Below are 27,500 nucleotides of genomic sequence, written 5' to 3'. Positions count from 1 at the left end.
CGTCATGGGCTTAATACGCCCGATAATTAATCGGAACCTTCGAGGCCGACGATAATACCGCTCGGTTATCCCGATAGCACGGAACGGATCGCTTAAGCGGCCCGTGTCCGGAGTCGACCTGCGGCGAGGTGCGATCGCCCAATCTACCATCCGCGTGGGTACTTAGGTAGGTCGAGTTTGGCGAACAACCCTATCCCACGCGGGTTGCCGATTGGCACGATCGTGGTGAGGCCGAAAGGCCCACCCGTGACTAGCTCCCGGCTTTAGTCTGAGAGGGTCACGGCAGAATTGTCCGTCTGGTGGGTGACGTGCCGCGATTCGAGTCACGTGGCCGTTCGCACGCCGGTGGGCACGAATTCGCAACAATATATATATGTGTGTGTGTGTGTGTGTGTGTGTGTGTGTGTGTGTGTGTGTGTGTGTGTGTGTGTGTGTGTGTGTGTGTGTGTGTGTGTGTGTGTGTGTGTGTGTGTGTGTGTGTGTTTGATATATTTTTCTTTAAAAAAAGAATACATATATTCTTTTTCTTTAAATATACTGTATATAGTTTTTTTTTAAAAAGAAGAAGAAGGTGCTTTCAACCAAAAGCAAATAACGAGATAGACTCAGCTAATTTGAGCAAAGAAACGAGAGCAGACACTGTCTCAGGCAATGTTTCGCTGGCTTTGCAGCTGGCTTCATCGGGCACAATTGACCAAAATACTCTATTGTGCCTGATGAAGCTGGCTGCGAAGCCGGCAAAAACATTGCCTGAGACAGCGTCTGCTCTCGCTTTTTTTGCTCAAATTAGCAGTCATTCTAGTTTTTTTATCGAATTAATAAATTATCCAAGTCCTAAAGATGTGAATGACTTGGTGAGATTAGGTGATTTATCACAATATATATCCTTAAATATAACGGCTGTGGATTTCAAAGATACAGTAATGTTGATTTTATCTACGGTTCATACAGAATTCACAGTTCCAATTGAAATTAAATTTTTTAAAGAAGGGCGTATAGTTTTTATGAGAATGGAACCTTGGGGATATGATATGAATTATTCTGGGTATAATTGGTCATTTAAAATATACCTGGAAGACCTGATATAATTAAATCAGTCTTGTAAAGAGGAATATTATCCACTCGGTGGAGACAATGCAATTTGTAGAAGTACTATTAGCAAACAACAAATAAAAAAATTTAATAAGGCTAAAATTAAGAATGGCTTGCCAGAATTTATATAATGAACACACAAAGAACAGGAATTCACATTATAAGTAAGGGAATACAAACTGATTTAACAATAGGAAGATGGGGAGGTATTACCTTTCATCATATTAATCTGTCATATATTTCTGATCCATAAATGACAGCAAGAAGGCTTCAAGAAAATTATCATTTCTTTGTTCAAGCGTTCTTGCAAGAAAAGGCTATTCAGTATTTTAATAAATATGTTGTACAACATAAGAATGGGGGGTTTTCAATAAAAGATTGGCTTTATACCGATGTTAATAAACCAACAAGTTTGGATTTAACTGAAATGTAAAATAATGAAGAGGTTTTAAAGTTGATAAAATAAAAGCTCTTTGAGAAATTTTGAAGAAATTTTATTGGTTTCCTGATGTAAAAATTTATTTTGGATACAGGAATATTGATAAATCAAGATGAATGTATGTATGATATTCTTTGGGGAGATGGATGAAAAGGAACATGTTAAAATATAAAATAGAGAGGAAATTTGGGAAAGGTTCGAGAAATTAAACCAATAATTTTCAAAGATTGATATAATGATTAAAACGAGTGTTTTGAGTGAAGAAGAAAAGCCTTTGAAATTCGAAAGTTGAATGATGAATATTTTGAAAAGGCAACAGTCTGAAATGAGGGAATTGATGTTGAAACAACCTTTATGGTCAATAAGGTGCTAAGTGAAGTAGAAGTGAAAGAAAAATTGAGAAAATCAGATGAAGACTTTTCAAGGTGAGATATGAAGATTAAAATGAGTGTTTTGAGTGAAGAAGAAAAAAAGAACCTCAAAATTTGATAAGTTGAATGACGAATATTTTAATAAGGCGGTTGCTGTAAGGAAGGGAAAATGTATAGATATAACTTTCACAGTTGATTTTCATCCGAAATAAATAAGATGAAAATCTGAAAGTTATTCTTCAAGTGGTTATGGTATTTAGGGCTGCATTCCAAACGATGATAGAAAAATCAAAATAAGTATTTTCTATATATGAGTTTTTTCATAAATATATTAGTTGTCTCAAATGTAAAAAGAAAACCAATACTGAAAATATCTCGAATGTTAAAAGTAAAAATATTCGAGTTTATCAAAAGGGGATATGCTTAGTGTGTGGCTCTAAAAGGTGTCAATTCATCTCGAAATATAAAAGTGGGGGAGATATCCAAAAGTTTTTCTCCGCAAGTAAATTTACAACAACTGGAATATCGGGGGAACTCTGTCTCGCAGGATATTCTTTCTGTAGCCTGGGCACAAACTTGGATAAAAGATTAGATGAAGCTTACAATCCTAAACCTTGGTCTAATCCTAAAAACAGAGTTGATGAAGTGTGTATGAAGCACAACATTGATTATGGAAATAGCACAACATTGGAAGAAAAACACAAAGCGGATCAATGAAATGTTGTATAATTTGTCGTTGATACAAATCCAATGTTGAGAGAAAAAGTTGATGGGTTTATCATGAACATGTTCAGTGATAAATTGAGACTTGGGCTTGGAAATTCAAAAATATTATAGGCTCTCATGATGTCATTAAGATTGAAGAACAATTAGCTGATTAATTGCATAAACCAATAATCACAAAGTTTCAAAGAAGGAAGGTTTATTCCAAAGAAGTTGATTATATCTGGTCTTCTGACTTAATTTAACTCAACAATGATAACGAGTACAAGTATGCTTTAACCGTTATTGATTTGAGAAGTTGATATGCATGGGTTATTCCTTTGAAAAACAAGAGGTAATACTCTTATGTTAGCCTTCCAACAGATATTTAATAAAAGCAAGAGAAAACCTTATAAATTGTGGAGTGATGAGGGAACAGAGGTCTGCAACAAAACATTTTGAATTCTCTTAAATATAACTGTATTACATTATATAGCACCTTTAATGAAGGAAAAGGGGTTGTTGTTGAGCGTTTTAATCACACTTTAAAAGAGAGACTATCTAAAAAATTGACTCAGCTCGGTTCTCAACAATGGGCATCTTTAATTCAGGACATTGTAGATAATTACAACAATACAGTTTATTACTCAACAAAATCAAAACCATCAGAAACATTTACAAAATTAGAATATGAAAAAGAGAATAATCTGAGAAAGCCTAAGTTCAAAGTTGGGGATATAGTAAGAATATATCGGTGGAAATCACACATTAAAAAAGGTGACACTAAACAATGGACAAATGAACTTTTAAAAATCATTGCTGTAATAGATACAGTTCCTTGGACTTAAAAATTAAATGATTTAATGGGAGAAGAAATATTGGGTTCATTTTATTCACAGGAATTACAAAAGACAAAGATAATAAATAAAAATACATTCAAAAAATTGACTCCACCCCTTCTTTGACCGTCCACACAGACCATGCCCACACAAACCATGCCCATAATCCCATAATCCCCATCATCCCCCCCTGTGTGCCCCCTCATCCCACCCCCAGCCTTCCCCACACACACATGGGGAAGGGAGGGATGGGACAAGGGGGGCAATGGGTCATTGGGAGGAGCATACTTTCCCTTTTCTCTCTCCTTTGTCCTGTTTTTTGTAATTAAGAATTAAATAATTGTAAGCAAAGCAGATATAATTCAACATCATGGAAAACATTAAACATTTTTCTTTTGGTGGGGGTAAATATTCAATTGTGAAACTGAATGTTTCCTCCCAGCAGTCTGTTTCAGATGGCTTGCGATTTTGAAACTCGGACACCATATTCTGTTTAAAACAGAGGGAAGAACCATTTGGGTATAATAAGATGATGATATAATAATCTCAATAAAATAATACGTAAAACATTTACCTCCAGAAGATTGAGTTTTGTGTCAAGTTTATCCAGACAGGGGTTTAAACTGGAACAGGTTGGGAATGAGTCAGCACTCCATGGAACTTCAAGATAGTCCCATTCAACGTTGTGAAATTCATTGGTTTCATGACCAACCATCATTTTCTTTGGTTCATTTTTAATGCTGGAAATAAAAATACAATCAGGGTAAAATTAACACCAAGTTGTCTCTGCTTATAAAAGTTTGTGAATAAGTTTTTATCTTACCTCTCACATAACTTCTCATTCAAGGTGTTTCAGTCAATCATTTGTTCTGTTGTCTTCCCAGCTCGGGGGAAACTTTAAGGATGGGATCGGTCTTCAAAACACTTCATCATCTCATTATGTAGTTCCAGTCGAACTGATTGAAGTTCTGTAAGGGTTTCATTCATATTCTGCCATTCTTCATGATATTCATTGGCTTGAATTTCAACATCAGCCATCAACTTTGTTATTGGGGAGAGCCTGTCAGAAATGAAAAACAATAATTATTAATCGTATAGTGATTTGGTGCTGTATATAACATATAATTAATCAGTTTAAACATAACGTACCTCTCTTGTTGTGAAAAAGATTGAAACTCATTTACAAGGTCGAAATGCTCCACTGACATCCTCTGAATGAAGCAAGCCGAACTTTGTGTTGAAATCAATAAGATAAGTTGATGACATCATGGGAATGATAGAACAATGGTTTGCCTGTGAAATTCAGGGGTGTTTGTAGGATAACATTCTTCATGTGAGTAGAGCTTTAAAATATCTCCTGACTAAGAGAGCTGGCATTTTTGAGGGGATTAAATGCTCCTGGGTTTAAGGAAAATTCAGTCAAACCCATTTTTGTGGTTGAGCATTGCCATGTAGGTTTGAGTATAGATATATTTTTAAATGCTTGTTGAATAATATAACCTTGGTATGATGAATGTGAGAAACAACCAAACCGAAGAGTGGAGAAAATCACAGCCTTGGTATAAGAATGGGAAACATAATGAATGTAAGAAATATCAAAAAAGTCTTGTTGAAGAAATAACTAAAACAAAAGTAGATAAAACAAATAAGTGAATAAATTTAAATACAAGTTAGAAGGTGTAAAGAAAATTAACATCCTTGAATGGACAGAAAACTTTGATGGTTGTCAAGAAATCAATGGAAAAATAATCGACTACAATCTGAAAATGATATGCTCAGACAAGGGCATTAAGAGAGGTTTGTAATTTCATCTCTGCTCAACAAAGATAGTTAAACCAAGAACCAAGTTCAGGTATACTCGATGGTGATGAGTGTTATCAGAAAATTAAAATATTCCCTAAAATAGAACATGAACAAATGTTTGTTGGTTCGCTGTTTGAGTATAGTGAGAAATACGATGAATTTTGGTTAAAATGGAGGTGGGTAAAATTGGTTAAAAGTGGGGTTTTGGTGAAAATATGGTGAAAAGGGGAGGAAGATTTTGGGAAACTTTGGGGGAAGAAAAGTCTCGAAAGTGTGGTCTAAAGGAAGTAAAACAAGGCAAATTGGGAGGATTTTGTTGTCTGTGAATAAGTTTTTCCCTTTTCCCCCATTCACTTACATGTAAATTTTTGAGGTGCCTCAGAAGCCCCAAAGCCATACTACTCTCATCTTTATTGTGAACACCTCATTCCTGTGTTTTTATTTGTAGACACTGCTGTAGCCTTACCTTCTGTGGGCTTAACGAGAGAACTTGCTGGAGTGCTAACTCGGAGGTTGGAAGAACCAGATGTTGGAAGCAGTCACTTTTACAGTTACCTTGTACTTCTACAAGAACTTTCCAGGTACACATGTAGTCCCATCAATCTGTTGGGTATTCGACGCTTAAACTCCATAAGTTTTATCTTGAAACACAAACTTTAATGTGCATTCATTGAATATTGTACAAAATCAGTCAGTTATTCACGTACAGGCATTGATATAAATTGTGTGCTTTGATCAAAGGGTATAAATATGGTCGATGAAAGTGATTGCGTAAATGGAGAGTACGGATATAGGAATGAACTCTTACGTAGGCAAATGCAATTAGATAAAACCTATGACTTTGTTCCAGCCATATCTATTATATTGTTACGAATCTGGAAACGATGCGCACTCAACATTCAGGTCCCAAAGTTAGTTATGCCGGTAAGTACGTGTGTCGTCAGGACCCCGTCCTTTTGTTTAGCGGGAGGATTAAATGTGTGCATTGTGATGTCTTCAGTTCGGTTTTACATCCAACTAACCCTCCAACAAACCATCGAACAACCAACAACCATCCCATCTGCATGACCCATCCTGCCCATCATGCGCCATCACCACCCGTTGGTTGCTCGTACCTTGACTTGCCGAGAGGGGGCCTCGCGGTTCCAGTCCTTGGCTCGTAGTTCTTGTATGGCTATTGCAGCGTTGACTCTGTTACTCTTCTTGAGCGAAGCCACGTGGAGGAATAACTGGGGTCTCCGAACAGGGGCCATGCCTCCGCTCCGGTAGGGTGCGGCTGTAGGCCAATGAGGGACGGACAGCAAGATGATTCTCGCCAAGGCCCCTCCCCGTGTGGGAGGAAATATATCCCCGAGCAGACTCGGTTGTCATTGTCGTTGCCGCTGGGAGATCTGGAGTACTTGTGTGGTTACAAGTTGGTTGATGGGGGTGGGCTGGAGAGTGAGTGAACCAGCCTGTTCCTGGAGCCTTGGTGGGTCCCGTCCATGACCCTGATCTCCGCCCCGGAGCTCGATTGCTCCACGTGGCTGCCGCCACCAGCCACGAGTCCCACACGTGTGGCTGGGACCTTCGACGACCCACAGGTGCCCATCCGAACTCTGACCCCCAGCTCGTCTCTCTCATCGGCTGGAGGATCCAATAAAAACTCCGGGGTTTCTTTTCTTTTTGTGTGTGTGTGTGTATCTGCGTGTGGGCCCATCTGTAAGTGGAATTGTTTAAGTGTTTATTTCATCATTGTAAATACTGCATTGCATATTCGCGATAAGTCTTGCCTCGTCTTTTATTGTAAATAAATTATTAGAAATGTCCCCAGCTCGTTTCTGTCCTTTCTTTATTTAGTGCAGCATGGTCCAGGTCTGAGTTGAGACGGGGTTTCATCCCTGATAATCCGTTAATCCTAGCCGGCACGGCTTTGGCAGTTTCTGCTCGGCTGCAACCGAACTGGAGTTGGTAGTCAGTAGTTGGAACTCTACTGCAGTCGGTGGAGTGACCCGGTTCGAGAAAGATGTGCCGAGGGCGTGAATCCCCAGTAGCCAAGACTGCGTGGTTATTTAGGTATATTGGGATCTCGACAATTAACCCTACTACACGCGGTCGAGATATTGGCGTTTCACGGTCGATTAATCGACCCGCAGACTTCGGAATTATCCGGAGCAACGGCTTATAATTCCGGGGAGACCGGTGGGAAACGGCGTAAACTTCCCCACCTCACGGTCGTTCTCGCCACCGACCCCCGGACAACAACAATATAATGCAAATCTTGGTGTCTTTTGTATATTCGCATATTCGGCTGTCTCCCGTTTCCGGCTGCTGCTCTTATTTTTGCTCTTCTTTTACTTACGATCACTCTTATTTTGAAGTTAATTTCCACTAAACCTTCATCTTTATTCAGCATCCACCCGGTGAACTTGCCCTCTCATTTTGAAGAAAGTTTCTGCTAAATCTTAGTCTTCGTTCAGCATCCACCCGGTGAACTTGCGCTATTATTTTGAAGTGAATTTCCTCCAAACCTGAGAGAGAGAGAGAGAGAGAGAGAGAGAGAGAGAGAGAGAGAGAGAGAGAGAGAGAGAGAGAGAGAGAGAGAGAGAGAGAGAGAGAGAGAGAGAAACAGAGACAGACAGAGACAGACAGAGACACTCAGAGACAGACAGAGACAGACAGAGACAGACAGAGACAGACAGAGACAGACAGAGACAGACAGAGACAGACAGAGACAGACAGAGACAGACAGAGACAGACAGACAGAGACAGACAGAGACAGACAGACAGAGACAGACAGACAGAGACAGACAGACAGAGACAGACAGACAGACAGACAGACAGACAGACAGACAGACAGACAGACAGACAGACAGACAGACAGACAGACAGACAGACAGACAGACAGACAGACAGACAGACAGACACCGACACCGACCCACTCTGGGTTGTCAAAGCCTAACTGCTTTGACAACACTTTGTCAGCCTGTTTGCTTCAATTGTGTTTTTGTTAGTTATTTTAGTTTGACTTATTTCAGTTTGATACCTTCTTGTCCAGTTTGGTCAAGAAGGGGGTGATAATATCGCCATCAGGGCGAACACACTCTCTCGTAGTGATGCGTGTGAGGGATTAACCAGGAAGCACGCGTTTGTGTGCGTGCCTCCTGAAGGAGTTCCCATCGAGGACATTATCCTCGCAGTTGAGTGTATAAATGGTGATGAACATATTCGTGCTGCATCACATATGATCCAGAAAGTGGTTGTTTTTGTTTCTGACGTTTCACTCATCCATGAGTTCGTGTGTGCGGGAATAACCACGGAAAGCAGTCATTTTATGATGGCAGCACCATTGATAACTCCTGCGATGAGAGAAGTAATATCAAATGTTCTGCCTTTCATATCTAATGATAAGACCATGTCCATGCTATCCCATTATGGTAAAATGGTTTCCAGAATTTCCATGATTCCTCTCGGTTGTCAGAATGAATGTGTAAAGCAGGTAATGAGTTTCCGAAGGTGGTTTATATGGTCCTACCAGACCGGGGGCGGGGGGGTCGATGGAAGGTACGGAACTCAACATTTCGTTTAAAATCAATTTTGAGGATGTTGATAACCAAATCTATGCATCATCCGCTGCCTTAACGTGTTTCTAGTGTGGAATATTCGGACATTTAAAAAGCTTTTGTCTCAAAGCCTCGTGCACCAGATGTGGCAGAACAGGTCACACTATTGCAGGGTGTAAGGAGGAGATTGCTGGTTCTCTACCAGTTAACGTTCGCAATGAGAAAGAGGTTACCGTAACTCCAACAAGTAACGTTACTAATGAGGAGGAAAACAGTGGTTGAACTAATAACGATATTACTTTTTCTCATCAAACTGTTGTCATGGATACAGAACTTAAATCGGCTGCAAGTAAACGAAGGGCTCCCAATGACTCGGTGCTGTTAAAAAGGTTGTGCTCGATTATGGAGACCTTCATTACAAAAAATATCACGGCTTCTGATGAAATCCCTTCGCATAACGTTGAACAAACAAATGAAACGGATCCCCTGGATAAGTGTAACGGGTCTCAAACTGTACAAGAGTGTGCATCCATTACTGTGAATAATTTATTCCAACGGAAGCAAGTTGATGTGATCCTCTTTCAGGAAACTCACATCACTGATAAGGTTGAGCATGACTGGTGCAGCATTTTTAAAGGTAAATGTTTCTTCAGTAACATGTCTTCCTGATCTGCTGGAGTTGTTTTTTTGTTAAGGCCAGGGCTTGCAGCTGAATCTTGCCGACTTGATAGGTGGTGACAAAGGGCCGTTATAGTTCCCTAGAACTGGTGATTAATAACATAAAGTTTATCTTTTTTAATGTTTATGCACCAAGTGAGATCTCTGACCAAAAATCTTTATTTTCTGTAATGGTAAGCCATTTGAAATTGTTCAATTTCAATCAGTGCATATGCATAGGGGGTGACTTTAAATGTGCATTTTAGCCCAAACTGGACAGAAACTCACCGGAACCACATCCCGAAGCCCATGGTGATTTCTCTCATTTTCTTTCCGTCGTCGGTTTCCTTGATGTATGGCGCTTGATGCATCCAAATAACCAACAGAACACATGGTGTCGATGCTCCAATGGTCATGTCTCCTTCGCGAGGTTTGACCATTGGTGCATCACCCCATGTTTAATGAATGTTGTAGCCTCCTTAAATATTTTCCCCTCCATCTTTTGTGACCACAACATGGTCACTGTGGGTCTATCTTGTCCCCAATTCCAACGTAAAAGTGCTTATTGGAAGTTTTGTACTAGTCTTCTCGATGATGCCGCTTTTAAGGAAGCTATTCACAATCTCTGGATAGTGTTAGCTGGAAAAAAAAGCCGTATTTTCTACCTAGTATGTATGGTGGGACATCTGAAAACCCATTTATGGCTGTTTTGTCAACAGTTGAATTCATACAGGACTCATAAAAGTCGAATCACATTGGTCCGGTTAGGAACCGAAATTCTAAAACTGCAGAACAAACTGCCAAAACAAGACAATAAGACAAATTATAAATTACTCTTAGAAAGAAGGACTCAGCTTGGGGAACTATTGTAGGAAAAGGTTGCTTGATTATTAGTTAGGCTTAGAATACAAAATCTAAAGCTATGGGATAGCCCGAGTAAATCCTTTTTCCAACTTGAATCCGAAACAAAGCCATTTCGGCTTTTTTTTTTTAAAATTAGTAATGGGCCCCATTGAAAATGTAATTACAAATTCTGATGAGGTAAAAAAATACCATGAGAAAGTTCTATTCAGAACTATTTTCAAAAAAAGATCTATGAGAGGAAGATAAACCTTTTTACCTCCAATCTGCCATCCCATACTGAGACTCAGCGTCTGGAACTGAAGGTACTGTTAACCCTCAGAGAACTAGAATGAGCCCTGGGTAAAATGGACTCTGGAAAGGCACCTGGAATTGATGGTATACCTGCTGAATTTTTCTTGGAATTTTGGGACCTTGTGGGTCCGGAACGTTATCTTGAACGTTATCGAGGAATCTTTGCGATCTGGTGTAATGTCATGAAAGAGCAGGTTTTGGGTCGCTGATGACTTCGCGTGATTCGAAGGTTGTAATCACATTAATAATAGTTGGGCAATTATTTTCTTACATTTGAAACTCAAAATATGCCAAATTTAACTTTTAAGTCAAAACTTTTGTCAGTGATCGAAAAACAGACCGGAATTTACCGAAGATGCTATGACGTCACGTTCTCCGAAAACTTCGTGAACATTCGGAAACGGCGTGTGAACAATGGCGAGATGCGAATCAGAGAGTGATTTCAGCGGCGATGAAATTGAGTATTTTCATTCCGATATTGCCGAGGATGAATCGGAGGATTATGGGAATTTATACTATGGAGTTTCTGGCCCTGAGCCATATAATTTTGAGCTCCTTGCAAGTGCCAGAAAACGGTCTATTTCGTGTACAAGTGGCAGGACTGACACTGACAGACTCCACCAGACAGATTGGTTTGTAGATTTTCATTTTCTTGTTCGATGCATAAAATAATGTAAAGTTTGATTCGTCTGTGACTTGATATAATAATTTTTAACCCTCTAGTCACTCAAGAGTCAGAAATAGAATGATTCAATAATGGACCCAAATATATTATACACCGTAGCCTTGGTGTTGAAGTCTTTCTGACAGCTGAGCTTGACCCCAGTGAAAGTGAACAGTTAGAACAAACCCCAACTTTCAAGAGACTGTTGTGGCATATAAATACCAAAATATGTCTAGCCTCATTGGGAAATATTCTACCGAATTTAGAAAAAAAAAGTGGAAAATTGATCAATTTTTTACAATTGAAATGAAATAGCCCAATTTGCTGATGCTGTTAAAGAAGTAATTTAATCAACAATAAGTTGATTTGTTGAGAAATTTTTTCATGCTTGTGTTTTTCAGAAAGTATATTTATGTGTTTTTCCATGTACTCTTTAATAATACATTTCAAGGGTTTTCTCACTTAAACTCAACAACTGATTCTGTGACAGAGCAGTATCTGGAGAAACTGTCAACCAACAACTCTTATTCACAGAGTGGTGATCAGATGTGTTTATGCCTTAGTAGTCAGGGTCAGGTATGGGAGCATGTGCCAGAACAGCGCGTTGCTGCGTCCACTTTCTGCCGGTACTCCATGGGCCTCCGTCTGGCCCTCCCCCAGGCAGATGCCAGGCCCATCCCCATCTCCTTGAGATGCTGGTCAACCTGCTGCAACCACGAGGCACGTGGTCGGCCCATTGGCCTCCTCTACTCACGAGACTCCCTCGCTGAGAGAATCTGGTGAGCAGAATCAGCATCAGGAAAACGAGCCACATGTCTATACAGCCGCAACTGACGCTCACGGACCATGCAGATAACAAATGTTATCCGAGTCTCTCTCAGCAACCGCTCATTGGACACAAAATCTGACCAGTTATAGCCAAGGATTCTCCGAAGAGACCTGGTACCAAGGGAATTAAGTCTCCGTCTCAAATCCTTGGTAAGAGTCCAAGTCTCGCATCCATAGAGCAAGACTGGAAGCACCAAGGACCTGAAGACTCGGACTTTCGCCCTCCCGCACAGGTACCGGCAGCGCCACACCCCATGATCCAGTGAATCCATGACTCCCCAGGCCCGACCCAGACGTCTATTGACCTCTGACTCGCAGCCAGCAGAGACATGAATATCACTGCCAAGGTAAGTGAATCTCTCCATGACCTCAACATCCTCACCACAAACAGACAGACAGGACAGCAGCATCCAAGATGTCACCGAAAGCCTGGATCTTAGTTTTGACCCAAGAAACCCGTAATCCCAGTGGCTCCGACTCCTCATTCAGCACCTCGAAGGGCCCCCAAAAGGATATCTAAAGTCTCCGCGAAGATGACTGCATCATCTGTGAAATCAAGGTCCGAGATCTTGACATTCCCAAACGATGCACCGCAGCATGATCTTTCCGACATCCTCCCGAAAATCCAGTCCATACAAGTGCTGAAAAGTGTGGGGGGCAGTACACACCCCTGACAAACTCCAGTAGCAACTGGAAATAAGTCAGAGATGGTACCACCACACTTCACAGCATTCTCAGTACCAGAGTAGAGTTCAGACATCAGATCGATCAGTTTTGGTGGCACCCCACGAAGACCAAGAATCCTCCAGAGGGCATCCCAATTCACTGAATTGAACGCTTTACAGAGATCAACATAGGCTGCAAGCAAACTCTCCCCTGCCGAAACTCTCGTCTGCGTTCGGTGAGGACACAAAGAGAAAGGATACGGTCAATCGTTGACCTCTTTGGTGTAAAGCCTGACTGCTATGGACGCTGGTGCTCAAGCAGATGGTGGCAAACCCTATCGAGAATTATCCGAGCAAAGACCTTGCCCGGCACTGAGAGCAGCGTCACCATTCGGTAGTTGTTGCAGTCTTGGCGATCACCCTTCCCTTTCCAGAGAGGGACAACAATGCCCCTCTTCCAATCAGTTGGGATGATGCCTGTGTTCCCGGCAGAGGACAAAACTGCATGCAATGACATGAGTGCAGCATTTCCACCAGCCTTGAGAAGTTCAGCATGGATGTCACAGATCCCTGGAGCTTTACCCCGTTTCAACCGGTTCACCGCAGCCCTTGTTTCCACAAGCAAAGGTGGACCACAGTTGTTTGGAGGGTCAGCAACAGGGATTGTAACACCCTTGACGTCCAACTCGACAGCTGGGGGATCAGCCTGGTACAACCGCTCAAAGTAACCGGCCCAGCGGGCCTTCACTTGAGACTCCTCTGTCAAGAGCTTGCCACTCGCTGCTCTAACTGCAGTGCTCCGAGGGATGGGCTTGGATGAACGCAATGCGCGAATTCCACTCTAAGCAGGACGAGAATCACTTGACCATAGGTGATGCTCTACCTCCTCACAGATTCCTCACACATAGGCCTCCTTGTCCACTCTTAGCGCACGTACAGTTTTACGCCTCAGCTCCTTGAACAGCTCAGCTCTGCCATTCAGCCTTGCCCTGCGACTCTGGGCAATGGTATCCAGTGCCCCTTGAGAGACAAAATTATTCTTTGCCCTGCGGTGAGTTCCAAGACATCCACCGGCAACATCAAGGACGGTGGTCTTGAAGGCACTCCACAACTCTTCAGGACCCCGCAAAGCACCCAGATACCCCAAATATCCACTCAGCCTGTTCGCAAACTCCTGAGCTACTCTCTCATCCTTGAGCTTGCCAACATCCAGCCCAAGCTGGGATGGTACCATTCTCCAGGATTTAAGGTGCAGCTTTAGAGTTGCTACAACAAGCCGGTGGTCAGTATTGAGGAATTCAGCACTCCGGTAGACCCTGCAGTTCTGGATCATCCTCCAGCGACCGTCAACGAGGACATGGTCAATCTCCTTTGCCACACCACCAGCGTTGGAATACCAAGTCCAGCGATGAGCTTGTGGACGCTGAAACCATGAACCAGCCACCGTAAGTCCATGACTTCTTGCAAAGTCAAGGAACTTAGTGCTATTCTGGTTCATAATTCCTGACCCATGGGGACCAACACATGTCTCATAACCATCCCTATCAGTTCCTCGGCTGGCTTCGTAATCCTCAGCTGTGAAATGGTCACCACAAATGACAAGTCTATCCAAAGGGTCCTCTTTACCCGTTTTCTTTGGGGGAAATTTCGCCTGTTTTGTTTGTACAAATCTTATCCACTGCCGGCGAATGTTTGATTGCTTTGGGAATCGGTGCGTGCGATTACCCGTTTTCCAGCCATTTTTGCAAAACATGACACACATACGAGGCATGATGTAAAAAATATCCAAATAACTTTGTTATACAATAATTCAAAATAAAAAAGGATAATATAGACAGTTGCAAGCTCAAAAAAGTGAAAGCACGGCCCGCTGAACTGGACGCACTTCTTCAATGAGCGAGTGAGCGTCCGCTTTGTTTTGGAGAACGTGACGTCACCATCCATATATGGCACGCGGCTGTTTTTTTCAACAGCCTCGAGAAATTACAACTTCGGAGTTAAATTCCATTAATTTTCCCAATAGTTAGGCAACCACAATAGTTTGCATCAAACTATTTAATGCACATATAATCATATTGATAAATTTTCAGAACATGTTTTGGTGACCCGCAACCTGCTCTTTAAGTCTCTGGAGAGCAGTGGTGAGTATCTTCCCAAAGTCAGGTGATCTCTGACGGATGGAAAATTGGTGACCGGTCTCAATAATATTTTGTACTGACTATAAACTGTTCTCAAAAACGATGGCAAATCAATTGAAGAAAGTCTTTGGTGATCCCGGGTCATTCCATTTATGAGAACATTTTAGTGGTTCAGGATGTAACGTACGCTTGCCATGATCGAAATGACTTTGGAATATTTTTTCTGGACTTGGGAAAAAGCTTTCGACAGCATTGATCATGTTTTCTTGTGGCTTGTCTCGAAGCATATGGATTTGCGGTGAATTTCAGAGCATTTATGTCATTATTACACACTGACATATTTAGTCTAATTAAGGTTAACAATTAATTGATTTCCCCTATACAGGTTCAGAGAGGGCTGTGGCAAGGTTGCCCAGTTTCAGGCTTGCTTCTTGCGTTGGCAATAGAACCATTCCTTTGTAGGTTCAGGGAGAATATCGCCGGTCTAACTTGCTTTCGAAGGAGTCCTCCGTTCACGGTAACTGCTTATGCTGATGATGTTTGTATCATAATCAGGAACAACCAAGATATTGCTGCACTTGCTGAATCTTTGAGAACTTTTTCCTGGCTTCTTCCCTAAAAGTTAAATTGAATAAAAATAAGGCTCTGTGGGTGCCATACCTTAATAGTTGCCTTCCTATCTTGGCACCTCCACCTCCACTTACGGAAAATCTAGAGTGGAAGGCAGAAAGTGTTGCTTATCTTGGTGTTTTCCTGGGTTCCGCACAGTTTGTAAAAAAGAACTGGGAAGACACGACTGAAGAAATAAGGAAAAAAATTGAACATGTGGAAAAGAGCTCAACCACATCTATATTTTATGGGCCGTGTCTTGGTGGCCAATAACTTGGTTGCTGCATAGCCATAGGATAGATTTATTTGCCTGCAACCACCGTAAGTACTGCTGGACAGGATCCAGGCTTGATTGGTGGACTTTTTTGGGGGAGGCCACCATTGGCTGCGGCCAAACATAATATGCCATACTTCGTCCGATGGAGGTCAAAACCTAGTTCATGTGAAGTCGCGCATCATGGCCTTTCACTTGTGAAACTGTGATCAACAGAAACTGTGATCCTGTCTTCCTCTACACTTCCTAGTGTTGCTAAAAAGTGCCTGTACCACCTTTGTGTGACCATACGGCATCCTTCAGTGTGCAAAGATAGTTTTGGATCCCGATGGAAGGGGATGTTGCCTCCAGGGTCCCCCCCCCCCCCGTGCCCACAATGGGCTGTCATGTATGTCCCACCGATTGTAAAACGGACTGGTGATATCTCTTGGAGAATTGTACATATGATTTTACCTACGAATGTTTTATAACATCATTTTAATGTTTAAATTCTGCTTTGTGCCCCTTTTGTATGCCCTCTGAAGATTTATATCATGCCGATGTTGACTGCGCAAGACTGACCCCACTTTTTACCTTTTTATCACAGTTGTGCTGTCTCATGAAAATTGTATTTTCTTTACGTACTTTTATTTTCGTGTTGTCGCTAAATTCCAAACATCATGTTGAATCTGCTCTCATCAATTTTATAATAGCAGAAGGGAAACCAGCAATTTATAAAACAAGGAAAGCTAAACTTCTTGCAAATCCTGATGCTGATTACAATGTTTTAACAGTTTTTAAGGCCCTTCCGTGGCCAGGTGACGTGCAGAATTTTATTTTCACCAAAATATTAATAATCTTGAAATGTTTAAGCAGAAATGGTGTCACAGGAATGCATTGTGTAAAGTAGACCATAATCATCTTATTATTTCATTTTAGCTGTGTACTTGGCCTTCTTATTTTGAATTGTTTTGAATGTTAAGTGTAACTCTTTTTTTCTAAGCTTGTACAAATAAAGGTTTACAAAAGTAAAGTCTCTCTCTCTCTCTCTCTCTCTCTCTCTCTCTCTCTCTCTCTCTCTCTCTCTCTCTCTCTCTCTGTCTCTCTATCTCTCTATCTCTATCTCTATCTCTATCTCTATCTCTATCTCTATCTCTATCTCTATCTCTATCTCTATCTCTATCTCTATCTCTATCTCTATCTCTATCTCTGTCTCTATCTCTATCTCTATCTCTATCTCTATCTCTATCTCTATCTCTATCTCTATCTCTATCTCTATCTCTATCTCTATCTCTATCTCTATCTCTCACCGTGTGTCTCACGCACGTCTTTATCCACCTCCTTCCTTTCACCAGTTATCCTCTTGGAATCCACATTCTTCATCAGCCATCTGTTATCTCCCGTTTGCTTTTATCATTTTCTCTAATTTTTCAACCCCCCAATATCTCTCTCCTTGCTATCTCTCTAACACGCAAGGCTCTTCCTTATCTCTCCCCTGCTCTACTATCCCAGTTATCTTTCCCACCCACCCATCAGCTTAAGAAGGGAAAGAGTGAAATGGAGGGATGCAAGGTGAAAGAGCAAGAAGGTTTGAAGGCGGCATGTCAGCTGGTTTCTGTACTGTTGGAGAAGCTTGCAGACTTTTTATCTCCTGGTATGACTTTGACTTCTTTAAATAATTTTTTTTAAATGCGCTGGCATGTAGTATATTTCTCTGTACTTTTTTTTTGTTTTTTACTCTTTCAATTCATCTGCATTAGCGTTTTTTTTTATTTGTTTGTTTTTTAAAAAAGTTTTTGTTGGTGCATTTTAAAAGTTTATTTTATTCAAATCCATATCTTAAAAGAGTGGCAGATGGTTTGGCATTTACTCTAATTTTTCGGATTCGGACAAAACTTGGTAGACAGGTTGGATGTGTGCAACAACGAATTGATTAGATTTTCAAAAAGTTATGTATGGATTATGATAAAACTTGGGGTATCAGTTGTTTAGGTGACAAGAACAAGCCAACTCGATTTGGGTTAAGGTCTGGATCCAGATCCGGCCTATTAATGGGATACAAAACGTAAACTGTTCAGCCTGATGGAGGTATGCACTCCACCGAATGCCATTCTATTTGCAAGTTTTATTTCATAAAATAGGAAAGTTGTCCAGTTCTATGAAGTGGACCAATTTTCCTGTCTGATATATGATGAATAAGTACATATTATTACAATACTCTGCCAAAATTCGATGAACACCACCTGAAGTGTTATAATTGTCTATTATGCTCACAATTTTTAATTGGTATAATCATGCAAAAATACACAATTTGGTGTCTGTCTGAGTGTTTTTTTGACCTTGATACATTTGATCATTACTTATCCAATCTCAAATTAACTTGACAAAAGGACTAATGGTCACATGATGGAGGTTGTAGTGACTTGATTTGCCCCCCTTTCCCAAGGGTGGGGGATGGGGGGGAGTCCTTGTTGAGGTGTATAACCGTGTTAAAATAGCTAATGGTGGCATTCTTCCAAGGCCACTTCTAAAAACAAAAGTAATAACAACACAAATGATAATAGCATAATATTAATGTTACTAATGTTAACCCTAACCCAAACCCAAACAGCTCGCCTCTCCACACATCAGTGTAGAAATTGATGTCAGACATTTGCTTTATTGTCATGATTTACATCAATCATAATACAAACATTTCTTTTGTACAAATTTACTACTTTCAAAATGGAAGATTTTTAAAGTATATTGGTTGGTCGATTTTGTTATTCTGTCTGGCTATCACCTGCAGGTCAAAATTTTAAAGTGATCTTCACTAAACTTCATCACATGGTAGAGTTTGTCATAAGGAAGAAGCTTATTGTTTTTGAGGCCAAAAGGTCAATATAGGCCAAAGGTCAACAACTTTGGTGAAATTTCTAAAATACTCAATTTTCATCCGATTGACTTGAAATTTGAAGAGGATTTATATTTCAGGTCACTGAATTCAACTAGCCAATTACTTTTGAGGTCGACATGGACCAAAAGGTCAACATAGGCCCATTGTCAACAACTAAGGAGGTATTTCTAAAATCCTCAATTTTCTTCCATTTGACTTGAAATTTGAAGATAATTTATATTTCAGGTCAATGAATTCAACCAGCCAATTCTTTTTGAGGTCAACATAGACCAAAAGGTCATAACAGGCCAAAAGATCAACAAAGGCAAAATTTCTAAAATTGTCAATTTTCATCCAATTGACTTGAAATTTGAAGAGGAGTTGGATATTTGGTCATTGAATTCAACCACCAATTATTTTTGAGGTCAAATTTGTTTTATGGATTTTGCAAGTATAGTGCTCTGCATGATGATGTCTTCTTGTTTGTAATATTGGTGATTTATTTATTTGAAATTTATTTGGAAAGAAAAAGGTCCAAGTGATCAAAATGGTAAAGGGTCTAAACTGTCGAATATGAAGGCTGAGAGGGGTCTAAGTGGTGTTTTAGTCCATGGTGTCTAAAGGGTCTTGGGGGGGGGGGTCTTTTGGGTCCCCTGGGTCATTTGGGTCTTTTAAGTCCTCTGGGTCTTTTGGGTCATTAGGGTCTTTTGATTCCTTCGGGTCTTTTGGATCTTCAGGATCTTTTGGGTATTTGGGGTCTTTTGGGTATTGTGACTTTTGGGTCATCTGGGTATTTTGGGTCATCTGAGTATTTGGGTCATATGGGTATTTTGGTCTTTTGAGTCCTTCGGGTATTTTGGGTCTTCAGGGTCTTTTGGGCTTTTATGGGTCTTTGGGGTCTTAAGCGTCTTGAACAGTCGAAGGGGTCTCAGCAGTCTAAAGCGTAAAAAGGTACATTCCAATCGTACTTAATTCATGGTCGCACGTGTGTGAAGTTTGCGTGCAGCTGATGTTCAAACAGTACGTAATTAATAGACATCTAGTCACACTGCTTCACTGTGAAATGAACATTCCAATAGTACGTAATTTGCAGACGTTCGTGTCGTCTGCAACGGACATTCAAACAGGATGTGATTTATAGGCATATAGTCACACGATTTCACGGACTGACTGACGGACGGACGGGTGGCTTCATGGATGGACCATGCATATATATATATATATATATATATATATATATATATATATATATATATATATATATATATACATATATATATATATATATATATATATATATATATATATATTTCCCACCCATCTATCAGCTTAAGAAGGGAAAGAGTGAAATGGAGGGATGCAAGGTGAAAGCTGGTGTGCTACCACCCTTCCATCGATTTCCCAAAAAAAGTATGTGGAATCAAATTGATTCCAAAATTCCTGGAATCGCCCATCCCCATTAACGAGTCCAGTATCTGCCAAGTAAAGAAATGCGCAGAAAGCACAAGTAGTAGTGAATGCTTTGGTTTTGCACCACGAGCGAAGGTGATTCTGCTAAACCGCTCCGGTACATTGTGTGTGACTTTATAGTTGAATGGAACATAACTGCCCCAACATAAACAATGGGTTTGCTGTAGTCTGAAAATCCACCTCATTTGTGAAGAGCATCATGAGTTGACTTGTAATTTTTTTGAAAATGGGGATCATTATTCATTGCAGTTTACTCCATCTTAGCAATCCATGTGACAGAAGCTGGTGATTAATGTTTCAAAAGGTACACCTTGGAGTGTTTCTGTGGTTTAATATGCTAAGCAAATGTATGTTTTGTTTGTAGGTATACATGTATTGCTGAAATATTCAATGGAATATTGGAATAACAAAAAATAAACAAGGAAAAGAGCAATCGGAGATTGCAGACCGTCGCCAGGACTTGTTTTGTGTGGTGTTTGCATCGTTTTGTATCGTGTATTTTGTGTGGTATTTGTGTACTTGTGTGTTATCTGATTAATAATCGACATAAGTGGAACTGCCACTTTATAATGCTGCCAGTGATGACTGGGTAAGACGTCTCGCTTTCATGCAACCCCGCTTTGATTGGACACTTGAACATGACCTACGACGTTTATTAATATTCAATTGAATTCAGAATGGGATTAAAATAATTTCAATTCAAATCAAATGCAAGACCCAATCGGTAAAGTCCTGCATTGGAGTAATCGGAAGGAACCCAAACAATCAAAAACCAAAGATGAAGTCATCAGGAGGGAGGAACCTGGATAGGATTTGGGTTTCAGATGCTACTTCTCTACCCTCAAACCCATCCAGGCACAGCCAAGTGAGCCTTATTTAGAAAAAAAATAAAATAAACACAAACCTGTTGATATTCTTGCATCTGCCCCTCAAATTCTCCACACTTCTTCCCACCGTTCACTTCCCTCAACCATCCCTTCCCTCCCTGGTGAAATTGGATAGACAGGTTTAAGCTGGGTTAGTATCACAATTGATGAGTGGACTGATAGATTGAACTGATGGCAGGTGCATGACGTTCCGGCATCACTGGCCAAATGGCTTCCTCCTGTGTCCAAGTTCCTTGCATTTCCTTGTATCTGAAGCATTATATTCTGGTGCAGAGCACTGACTTGTTCTAAAATTGGAAGAGGTCTTACACACAAAAATTTCTTGTACAGTGTACATCTAAAACACTGGCTTTCATTGTTTGTTTGTTTACATTATATTATACGTTTTGCTGTACCTCCTCATTTGTCTTGCTGTTTATATTATTGTGGAAATGTCTCGTGTGTTTTTCTTTGTAATATCTGCAATTTTTTCTCCCATTGTTTTATCACCCTTTTTATCTCTTCCCCCTTTAATCTTCTATTTTTTTTTAATCTCTGCCCAGACTGTCCCTCACCATGCCTCAGCTTCCCAGAGGTAGCAGATAACGAGGAGGGGAAATGGGGAGAGGATTCCCATGAATGGGAAGTTGTCAACAACATCGGGAAGTCGGAAAATGAACGCTTGTCTGTTTTTCTCCACAAGAGACATGGACAGCGAGCACTTGATGCCTTACAACCCTTCATCAGGCAAGACTCAACATGTTCTCCCCCCCACCCCCACCCCTCCTTTCTGAATTTTATTTTTCGGCAAATTGAGATTCATGCAATAACTCTATGGCAGAGGATGGAGATTATGAAGTTTACAGTTGAGCAGTGGGGAACAGAAAGACTTGGAATAAATGTCAAACAATTTTTCACAGGCCAAAAGAGCCTACAACGAGAAATGTGGGTGGAAAGGAGGTGATGGGGAGAGGTGAGGCACAGCCTGTTAGCAGGGATTTTCACAAATTACATGTGGGAATTTTTTCAATGCCATGAGATAGTAATAGGATATGACTTCTGAGTAGTTGATGCAATAGCAGTATTTGACTGACAAAGAGAAATTAAAGTTTATTGAACACCGCTCCTTCCCAATTCCATATCCAGGCGAGGCATGACATCATCGCCGAGCGCCGAAGGAAGGGATTACTTAGTTTTCACTCGTTTGTTTGTTTTCTTGTTTGTTAATTGCCGGAATCCTTTGGATTTCGGCAATTATGTTGGTCGGTAGTGTGTGTCATTCTGTGTGTGTGTGTGTCTGTCTGTTTGTTTGTGTGTTTGTTTACCCTGTAGCAGCCACACTGTTTCAGCGATCATGACCAAACTGGGTACAGACGTCGGCCATGGTCCAACTTAGACACTTGTCATTTTTGGTGAATCTAGGTCAAAGGTCAATGTCAAGGTCACCGAAAAACCGAAATTCTTATTCTCGCAATAACGTCCGCTAAAATGGCCGTATCGACTTCAAACCAAATACAAAATGTGCATCTTCCAATTCTGCATCCAAGCATATGTAGTGTCTCATTGGGGTGTCACACCAACCACCCTTCTTAGCGGTCGGGGATCGAATGTCAGAGGGGTCGGGTCAAAGATTTCAAATTGCGATAAAAACGTCATTTCGACCCCGATTGACTTCCAATTTGGCATGTGGTATCTTGCATGAGTGTCTTATTATATGCCAAAAATGATGAAATTTGGTTCAGCCACCTCCGGTTACCATGGCAACAAAGTTCCCGAATTATAAACAAATGCAAATTTTCAGATTTTTTAAAAGTTTGACAGTGTCCACAATTGTGCAGATTTGTTCACCAATATTTGCACTCATGTAGGCAATGGCACTGGCTTCTGATATGTTAAGTTTGGTTGACCTTCAATCAAGGTCAATGTCAAGGTCGACGAAACTGTGAATTGTTTTTTTGTCATAACGTACTCAAAAATGGTCGTATCGACTTCAAACTAGGCTTAAAATGTTCACAATTCATATCTCTAATGATGATTTTACACATTTGCATGGGAGGTTTGATCTCGTGCATGCATAGCTTGTCCCTATTTGAAGTTACAAGGCCAAGGCAAATCTGGTGACCTTTAAAGATCAAACTCCAGGTTTTTATCACGTGCTTTTGACACAGTCTGGCACCCTGCCCTACTCACCAAACTCTCTTCCCATGGTATTCAAGGCCATCTCCACTCATGGCTCGCAGACTTCCTCTCCTGTCGCAGTCAACGTGTGGCCCTAAATGGAGTTCTTTCATCCCCTCTTCCTGTGCAGGCTGGAGTTCCTCAAGGTAGCGTTCTGGGCCCTGTTCTTTTTCTGGTTTTCATCAATGATCTCTCGGACTCTCTGGAAAATCCTCTATTTCTCTTTGCCGACGACTCCACCCTCTGCCGTACCATCTGTCATCCCTCAGACCGGCAAGCAGCAGCTTCTTCGCTCACTGCAGATCTGGATAAAATCACAAACTGGTCCAACACGTGGAACATGTCTTTCAATCCAGACAAATCTCACACTCTCACTATGTCTCTTCGAAAGGACCGTTTACAAAACCCCCCCATCCACTTTCTCAACAATCCTCTGGAAGAAGTCTTTTCTTTCAAGCTTCTGGGTCTCACTATCTGCCATGACCTTTCCTGGGAAAGTCACATTTCCAACCTCGCCTCAAAAGCCAGTCGCCGACTGGGAATCCTCCGTCGTGCTAAGTCCTTCCTGGGCCCTCTTGAGCTCCTGACCACTTACAAAGCTTTTGTCCGTAGCCTGATGGAGTACTGCTCTCCCCTCTGGGCTGGTGCTCCTGCCTCCCACCTTTCTCGGCTTCACGCTGTCGAAACCAGGGCATTTAAGATCATCGGCATCTCCCGCAATGAAGCTGAGTCTTTGGGCCTCTCACTCAATCACCGCAGGTTGGTCGGTGGTCTTTCTGTCTTCTACCGACTCCTCTCCAGCCTTTCCCCCCCTGCTCTCTCTGCGATTTGTCCCCACCACATTTCCACAGGGCGCTCAAGGTCCGCCAACAACCCCCTTCTGGTAAAACTACCAAAATCACGAATCACTGCTCATCTTCACTCTTTCATTCCTCTTTTTCCCGCCTTTGGAATAAACTTCCTCACTCTATTCTTTCCCATTCTTCCCTCCAGGCTTTCAAAACAGCTGTTCACCACCACCTCTTATCTTCCCCCATCCAAATCCTCGATCTTTTCTACCCCCGATAATCCACCCAAGCCCACTTCCTTCATTTCTCCTGCTTTCCTTCCTGAAAGTCCCTGAAATGTCCATCTTCTCTTCGCCATGTTCCCCGTCCCATCCCCATCCCTCTCCCTTCCACAGTTCACCGAATGTGTCTGTTCCCCACTGTTTTGTCCCTTCCACTCCCGCCCCTCTTGTCTCATGCCTCCTTGCTGTGAGTTGTGTGTTAGCTCTCATACGAGCCTCGACCAAGGTATACAAAAAAAAAAATTTTTTTTGTTTTTTCAGAGATCATGGAGATATGACAAAGTTATTCCGGCAATTCATTGCTCAACGAGCAATTTCGTTTGTTTGTTTGTTTGTCTGGGTGATATCTCAGCCATCCTTTGATATCGGAAGCTGAAATTTGGGGACAAATGTGAAGATGTGCTTTGGCAAAAACGGTTTTTTTATTTTTTGATTAATCAATCAATGGATTAAGTACGTGATTATTATTGATTTATTAATTCCTTATTTATTTTATTTCTCATCCTGGCAATATCTCAGGCACCTTTTTTGAGCCTGGTGTTGGCTCAGTGGTTAGGGTGGTGGCTTGGCATCCTAGGGTCCTGAGTTCAAGCCCCGTCGGCTGCTGACAACACCAGGGGGTTGACTCAGCCTGTCATCCTTCCGAGGTCGGCGAAATGAGTACCAGTTCCAGTGTGTGTACTGGTAGAGGGGCACTGCATCAGTGACACAGTCGCGCTTCAAGAAATGATAGCTACCCCGGCAGCTAAGCTGTCATACGACTACCACCAGGCACCTTTTGAGCTAGGAAGCTGATATTTGGACATGACAGTGAACAAGTGATTTGGCTGTTAAGGGTATTTTTTATTTTTTTATTTATCAAATAATTATTTAATTTTTCGATTAATTACTTCATTTTCAAAAAGTTACAGATTTGGAATTACAGTTAGAGTTACAGTGGTGGTTTAGGTATGTTGTCAGCCAATTGATGAAGAAATTAATTATTTTACGATTATTTATTTATTTTATTTATGCAATTCATCAATCAATTATTGTTCTCCTCTTCCTCCCAATTCCGACTCCATGTGCTGCAAAGCGCCCGGCGATGTTGCGTGCTGGAGGATTGTTTTTTTATTTATTTGGCATGGGGGCAGTGTACCTTGTACCAGTACTTGTTGGAATTATTATTATTATGATGATGATTGTTGTTATTTGTACATGGCAAGGCATTGTGTAGCTCAATATTACAATTGATAAATAGGAAGCCTGCTTACCATGCACAATAATTAATAGGAAAAGTGATATGCCATTTGGAAACCGCTCCGAAGCAAATACATCAATGTGAACATCAGTAAAATTGCACCTTTATAAACACAAATAAACAACTTATGTTCTTGAAATCAAATGTACAACATACAGCGGTTAAGTAAATTCAGTCAAAAGGAATTGAGGGTTGACTTAGAGTTTTTAAAGGCACATTTAGGCTGTACATTTAAATCAGAAATGTAAATGGAACATTGTACTTCATCCCAGGTCTTAAAGCATCAAAAATTAATATAAATTGATTTGCTTTCCACCAAGAATTGAGAAGGAAATGCTGCTGGAGATGAAGCTAGGGATAGACCAGAAAGGAGGTGGTAGAGGACAGAGAGACCACCAACCTGTCTGTGATGGTGAAGTGATAGGCCCACAGATTCAGCTTCAGTGCAGGAGATTCCAGTGATCTGAAAAGCAGTGGTTTCCACGTCATCAAGTCGAGCAAGATGGGATGTAGGAGAGCAGTACTCCCTCAAGCTGCAGATGAAGCCTTTCAGGTGGACAGGAGTTCAGGTCTGACAAGGAAGGACATTGTACGATGGACAATGCGCAGTTGGTGGCTGCTTTTGTAGGCCAATTTTGAAATGTAGTTCCCCCAAGAAAGATCATGGCTGATCGTAAGACCCAGGAGTTTGAATGACCGGACCTCTTAAAGAAGATTGTTCAGAAAGTAGACAGGACAGTTTCCCAGACGGTCCTTCCAGAAAGATGGTGAGAGTGTGCGAAATGTCAGGATTGAAAGACATATTCCAAGTATTTGACCAGTTTGTGATTTTTACCCCCCCGTTGGACTTGGACCGAAACGGGGACTTATGGATTTGGTCTCCATTTTCGTGTCCGTGCATCCGCAACCATATCTCTGACATGTATGGACCGACTTCATTCATACTTTGCAGAAAGACAAAATGTGATGGTGCACAAATTCATGACATTTTTTTGCCGAGTTCAGATGCAAGATGGCCGACTGGCGGCCATTTTCTTACTTAAACGTGAACCATTTCTCAAACATGCATGGTCTGATTTTGTTCAAACTTAGCACAAGCACAGTGTATGATGGCATACATGTGCACCTCACTTTATTTTGCGATCTGATCAAAGATGGCTGACTGGTAGACTGGCAGTCATTTTAGTTGTACATAAATATGGGCAAGCCCTTGAACTCCATCCAGCAAAATTATGAAAGCAACGGGGGCTATGACATTTTATGTCCTTTTTACTTGTTTTTCAAGGTCTGAAGAGAGGGAAAAGGCTGCAGCCTGCCTGTCTGGACAATAAGGGATGTCACTGAAGATGGTGGAGTCATCAGCAAAGAGATAAAGAGCATTTTCCAGAGTGTAAGAGAGCTAATTTGTGAAGATCAGGAAAAAGACTTGGCCTAGAGCACTCCCTTGAGGCACTCCTGCCTTGACAGGGACAGGCGATGAAAGGATTCCATTGAGTGCTATCCATTGGTTACGACAGTCGAGAAATGAGTAAGCCTTGAATAGCGTTAGCCTTGGCTTCCATAGGCAGAGAGTTTGGAGACCAAGGCAGCATGCCAGACTGTATCAAAAGCATGGGATATGTCCAGAGAAATGGCCTTGATCTTAAGTCTGACATTGAAAGCCTCCATACATTGTTGGGTGAGTATAAGCAGCATGTCCAATGTGGAGTGACCTTGATGGAAATCAAATTGGTGAATTGAGATTAGGTTGTTGGGGAAAAGGAAGGGTTTCATGTCAACCGCAATGATGGATTCCATGACCTTGCTGATGAATGGAAGTAAGCTGATAGGTCTGTCATGAAGGGGATCAGCTCTTGCACCGTTTTATGAAATGCAATGATGTTCATGGATTTCCAAGCAGATGGAAGATGACCAAGACCGAGAGCAAATGACAAGGGAAAGAATTATGATTATTATTATACTTTTTTCTCTGAAAGAGTTTTTATCCCCCGCTGCATGGCGGAAGAGGGATATTGTTGTCACCCAGGCCGTCCGGCTGTCCGTCC

General features: G+C 41.3%; 1 protein-coding gene and 1 pseudogene across 1 annotated transcript in view; one reads left to right on the top strand and one right to left on the bottom strand.

Annotated features, from left to right (window-relative positions):
- HECTD4 (HECT domain E3 ubiquitin protein ligase 4) overlaps nucleotides 1–27,500 on the top strand; it is a 525,771-nt gene that overhangs the window by 115,280 nt on the left and 382,991 nt on the right. The window contains exons 17-19 of the mRNA XM_085880170.1: nucleotides 5,695–5,827; nucleotides 17,113–17,411; nucleotides 21,532–21,715. Of these exons, the coding sequence (XP_085736296.1) occupies nucleotides 5,695–5,827; nucleotides 17,113–17,411; nucleotides 21,532–21,715 (616 nt within the window). The remainder of the gene's footprint in view (nucleotides 1–5,694; nucleotides 5,828–17,112; nucleotides 17,412–21,531; nucleotides 21,716–27,500) is intronic.
- On the bottom strand, nucleotides 3,015–4,641 carry LOC147029253 (uncharacterized; annotated as a pseudogene).

Source organism: Eptatretus burgeri, chromosome 4 (assembly GCF_056783735.1).
Source record: "Eptatretus burgeri isolate ZD-2024b chromosome 4, Ebu_testis_v1, whole genome shotgun sequence".
Taxonomy (NCBI): Eukaryota; Metazoa; Chordata; class Myxini; order Myxiniformes; family Myxinidae; genus Eptatretus; species Eptatretus burgeri.
This window is presented reverse-complemented; position numbering and strand designations above follow the sequence as displayed.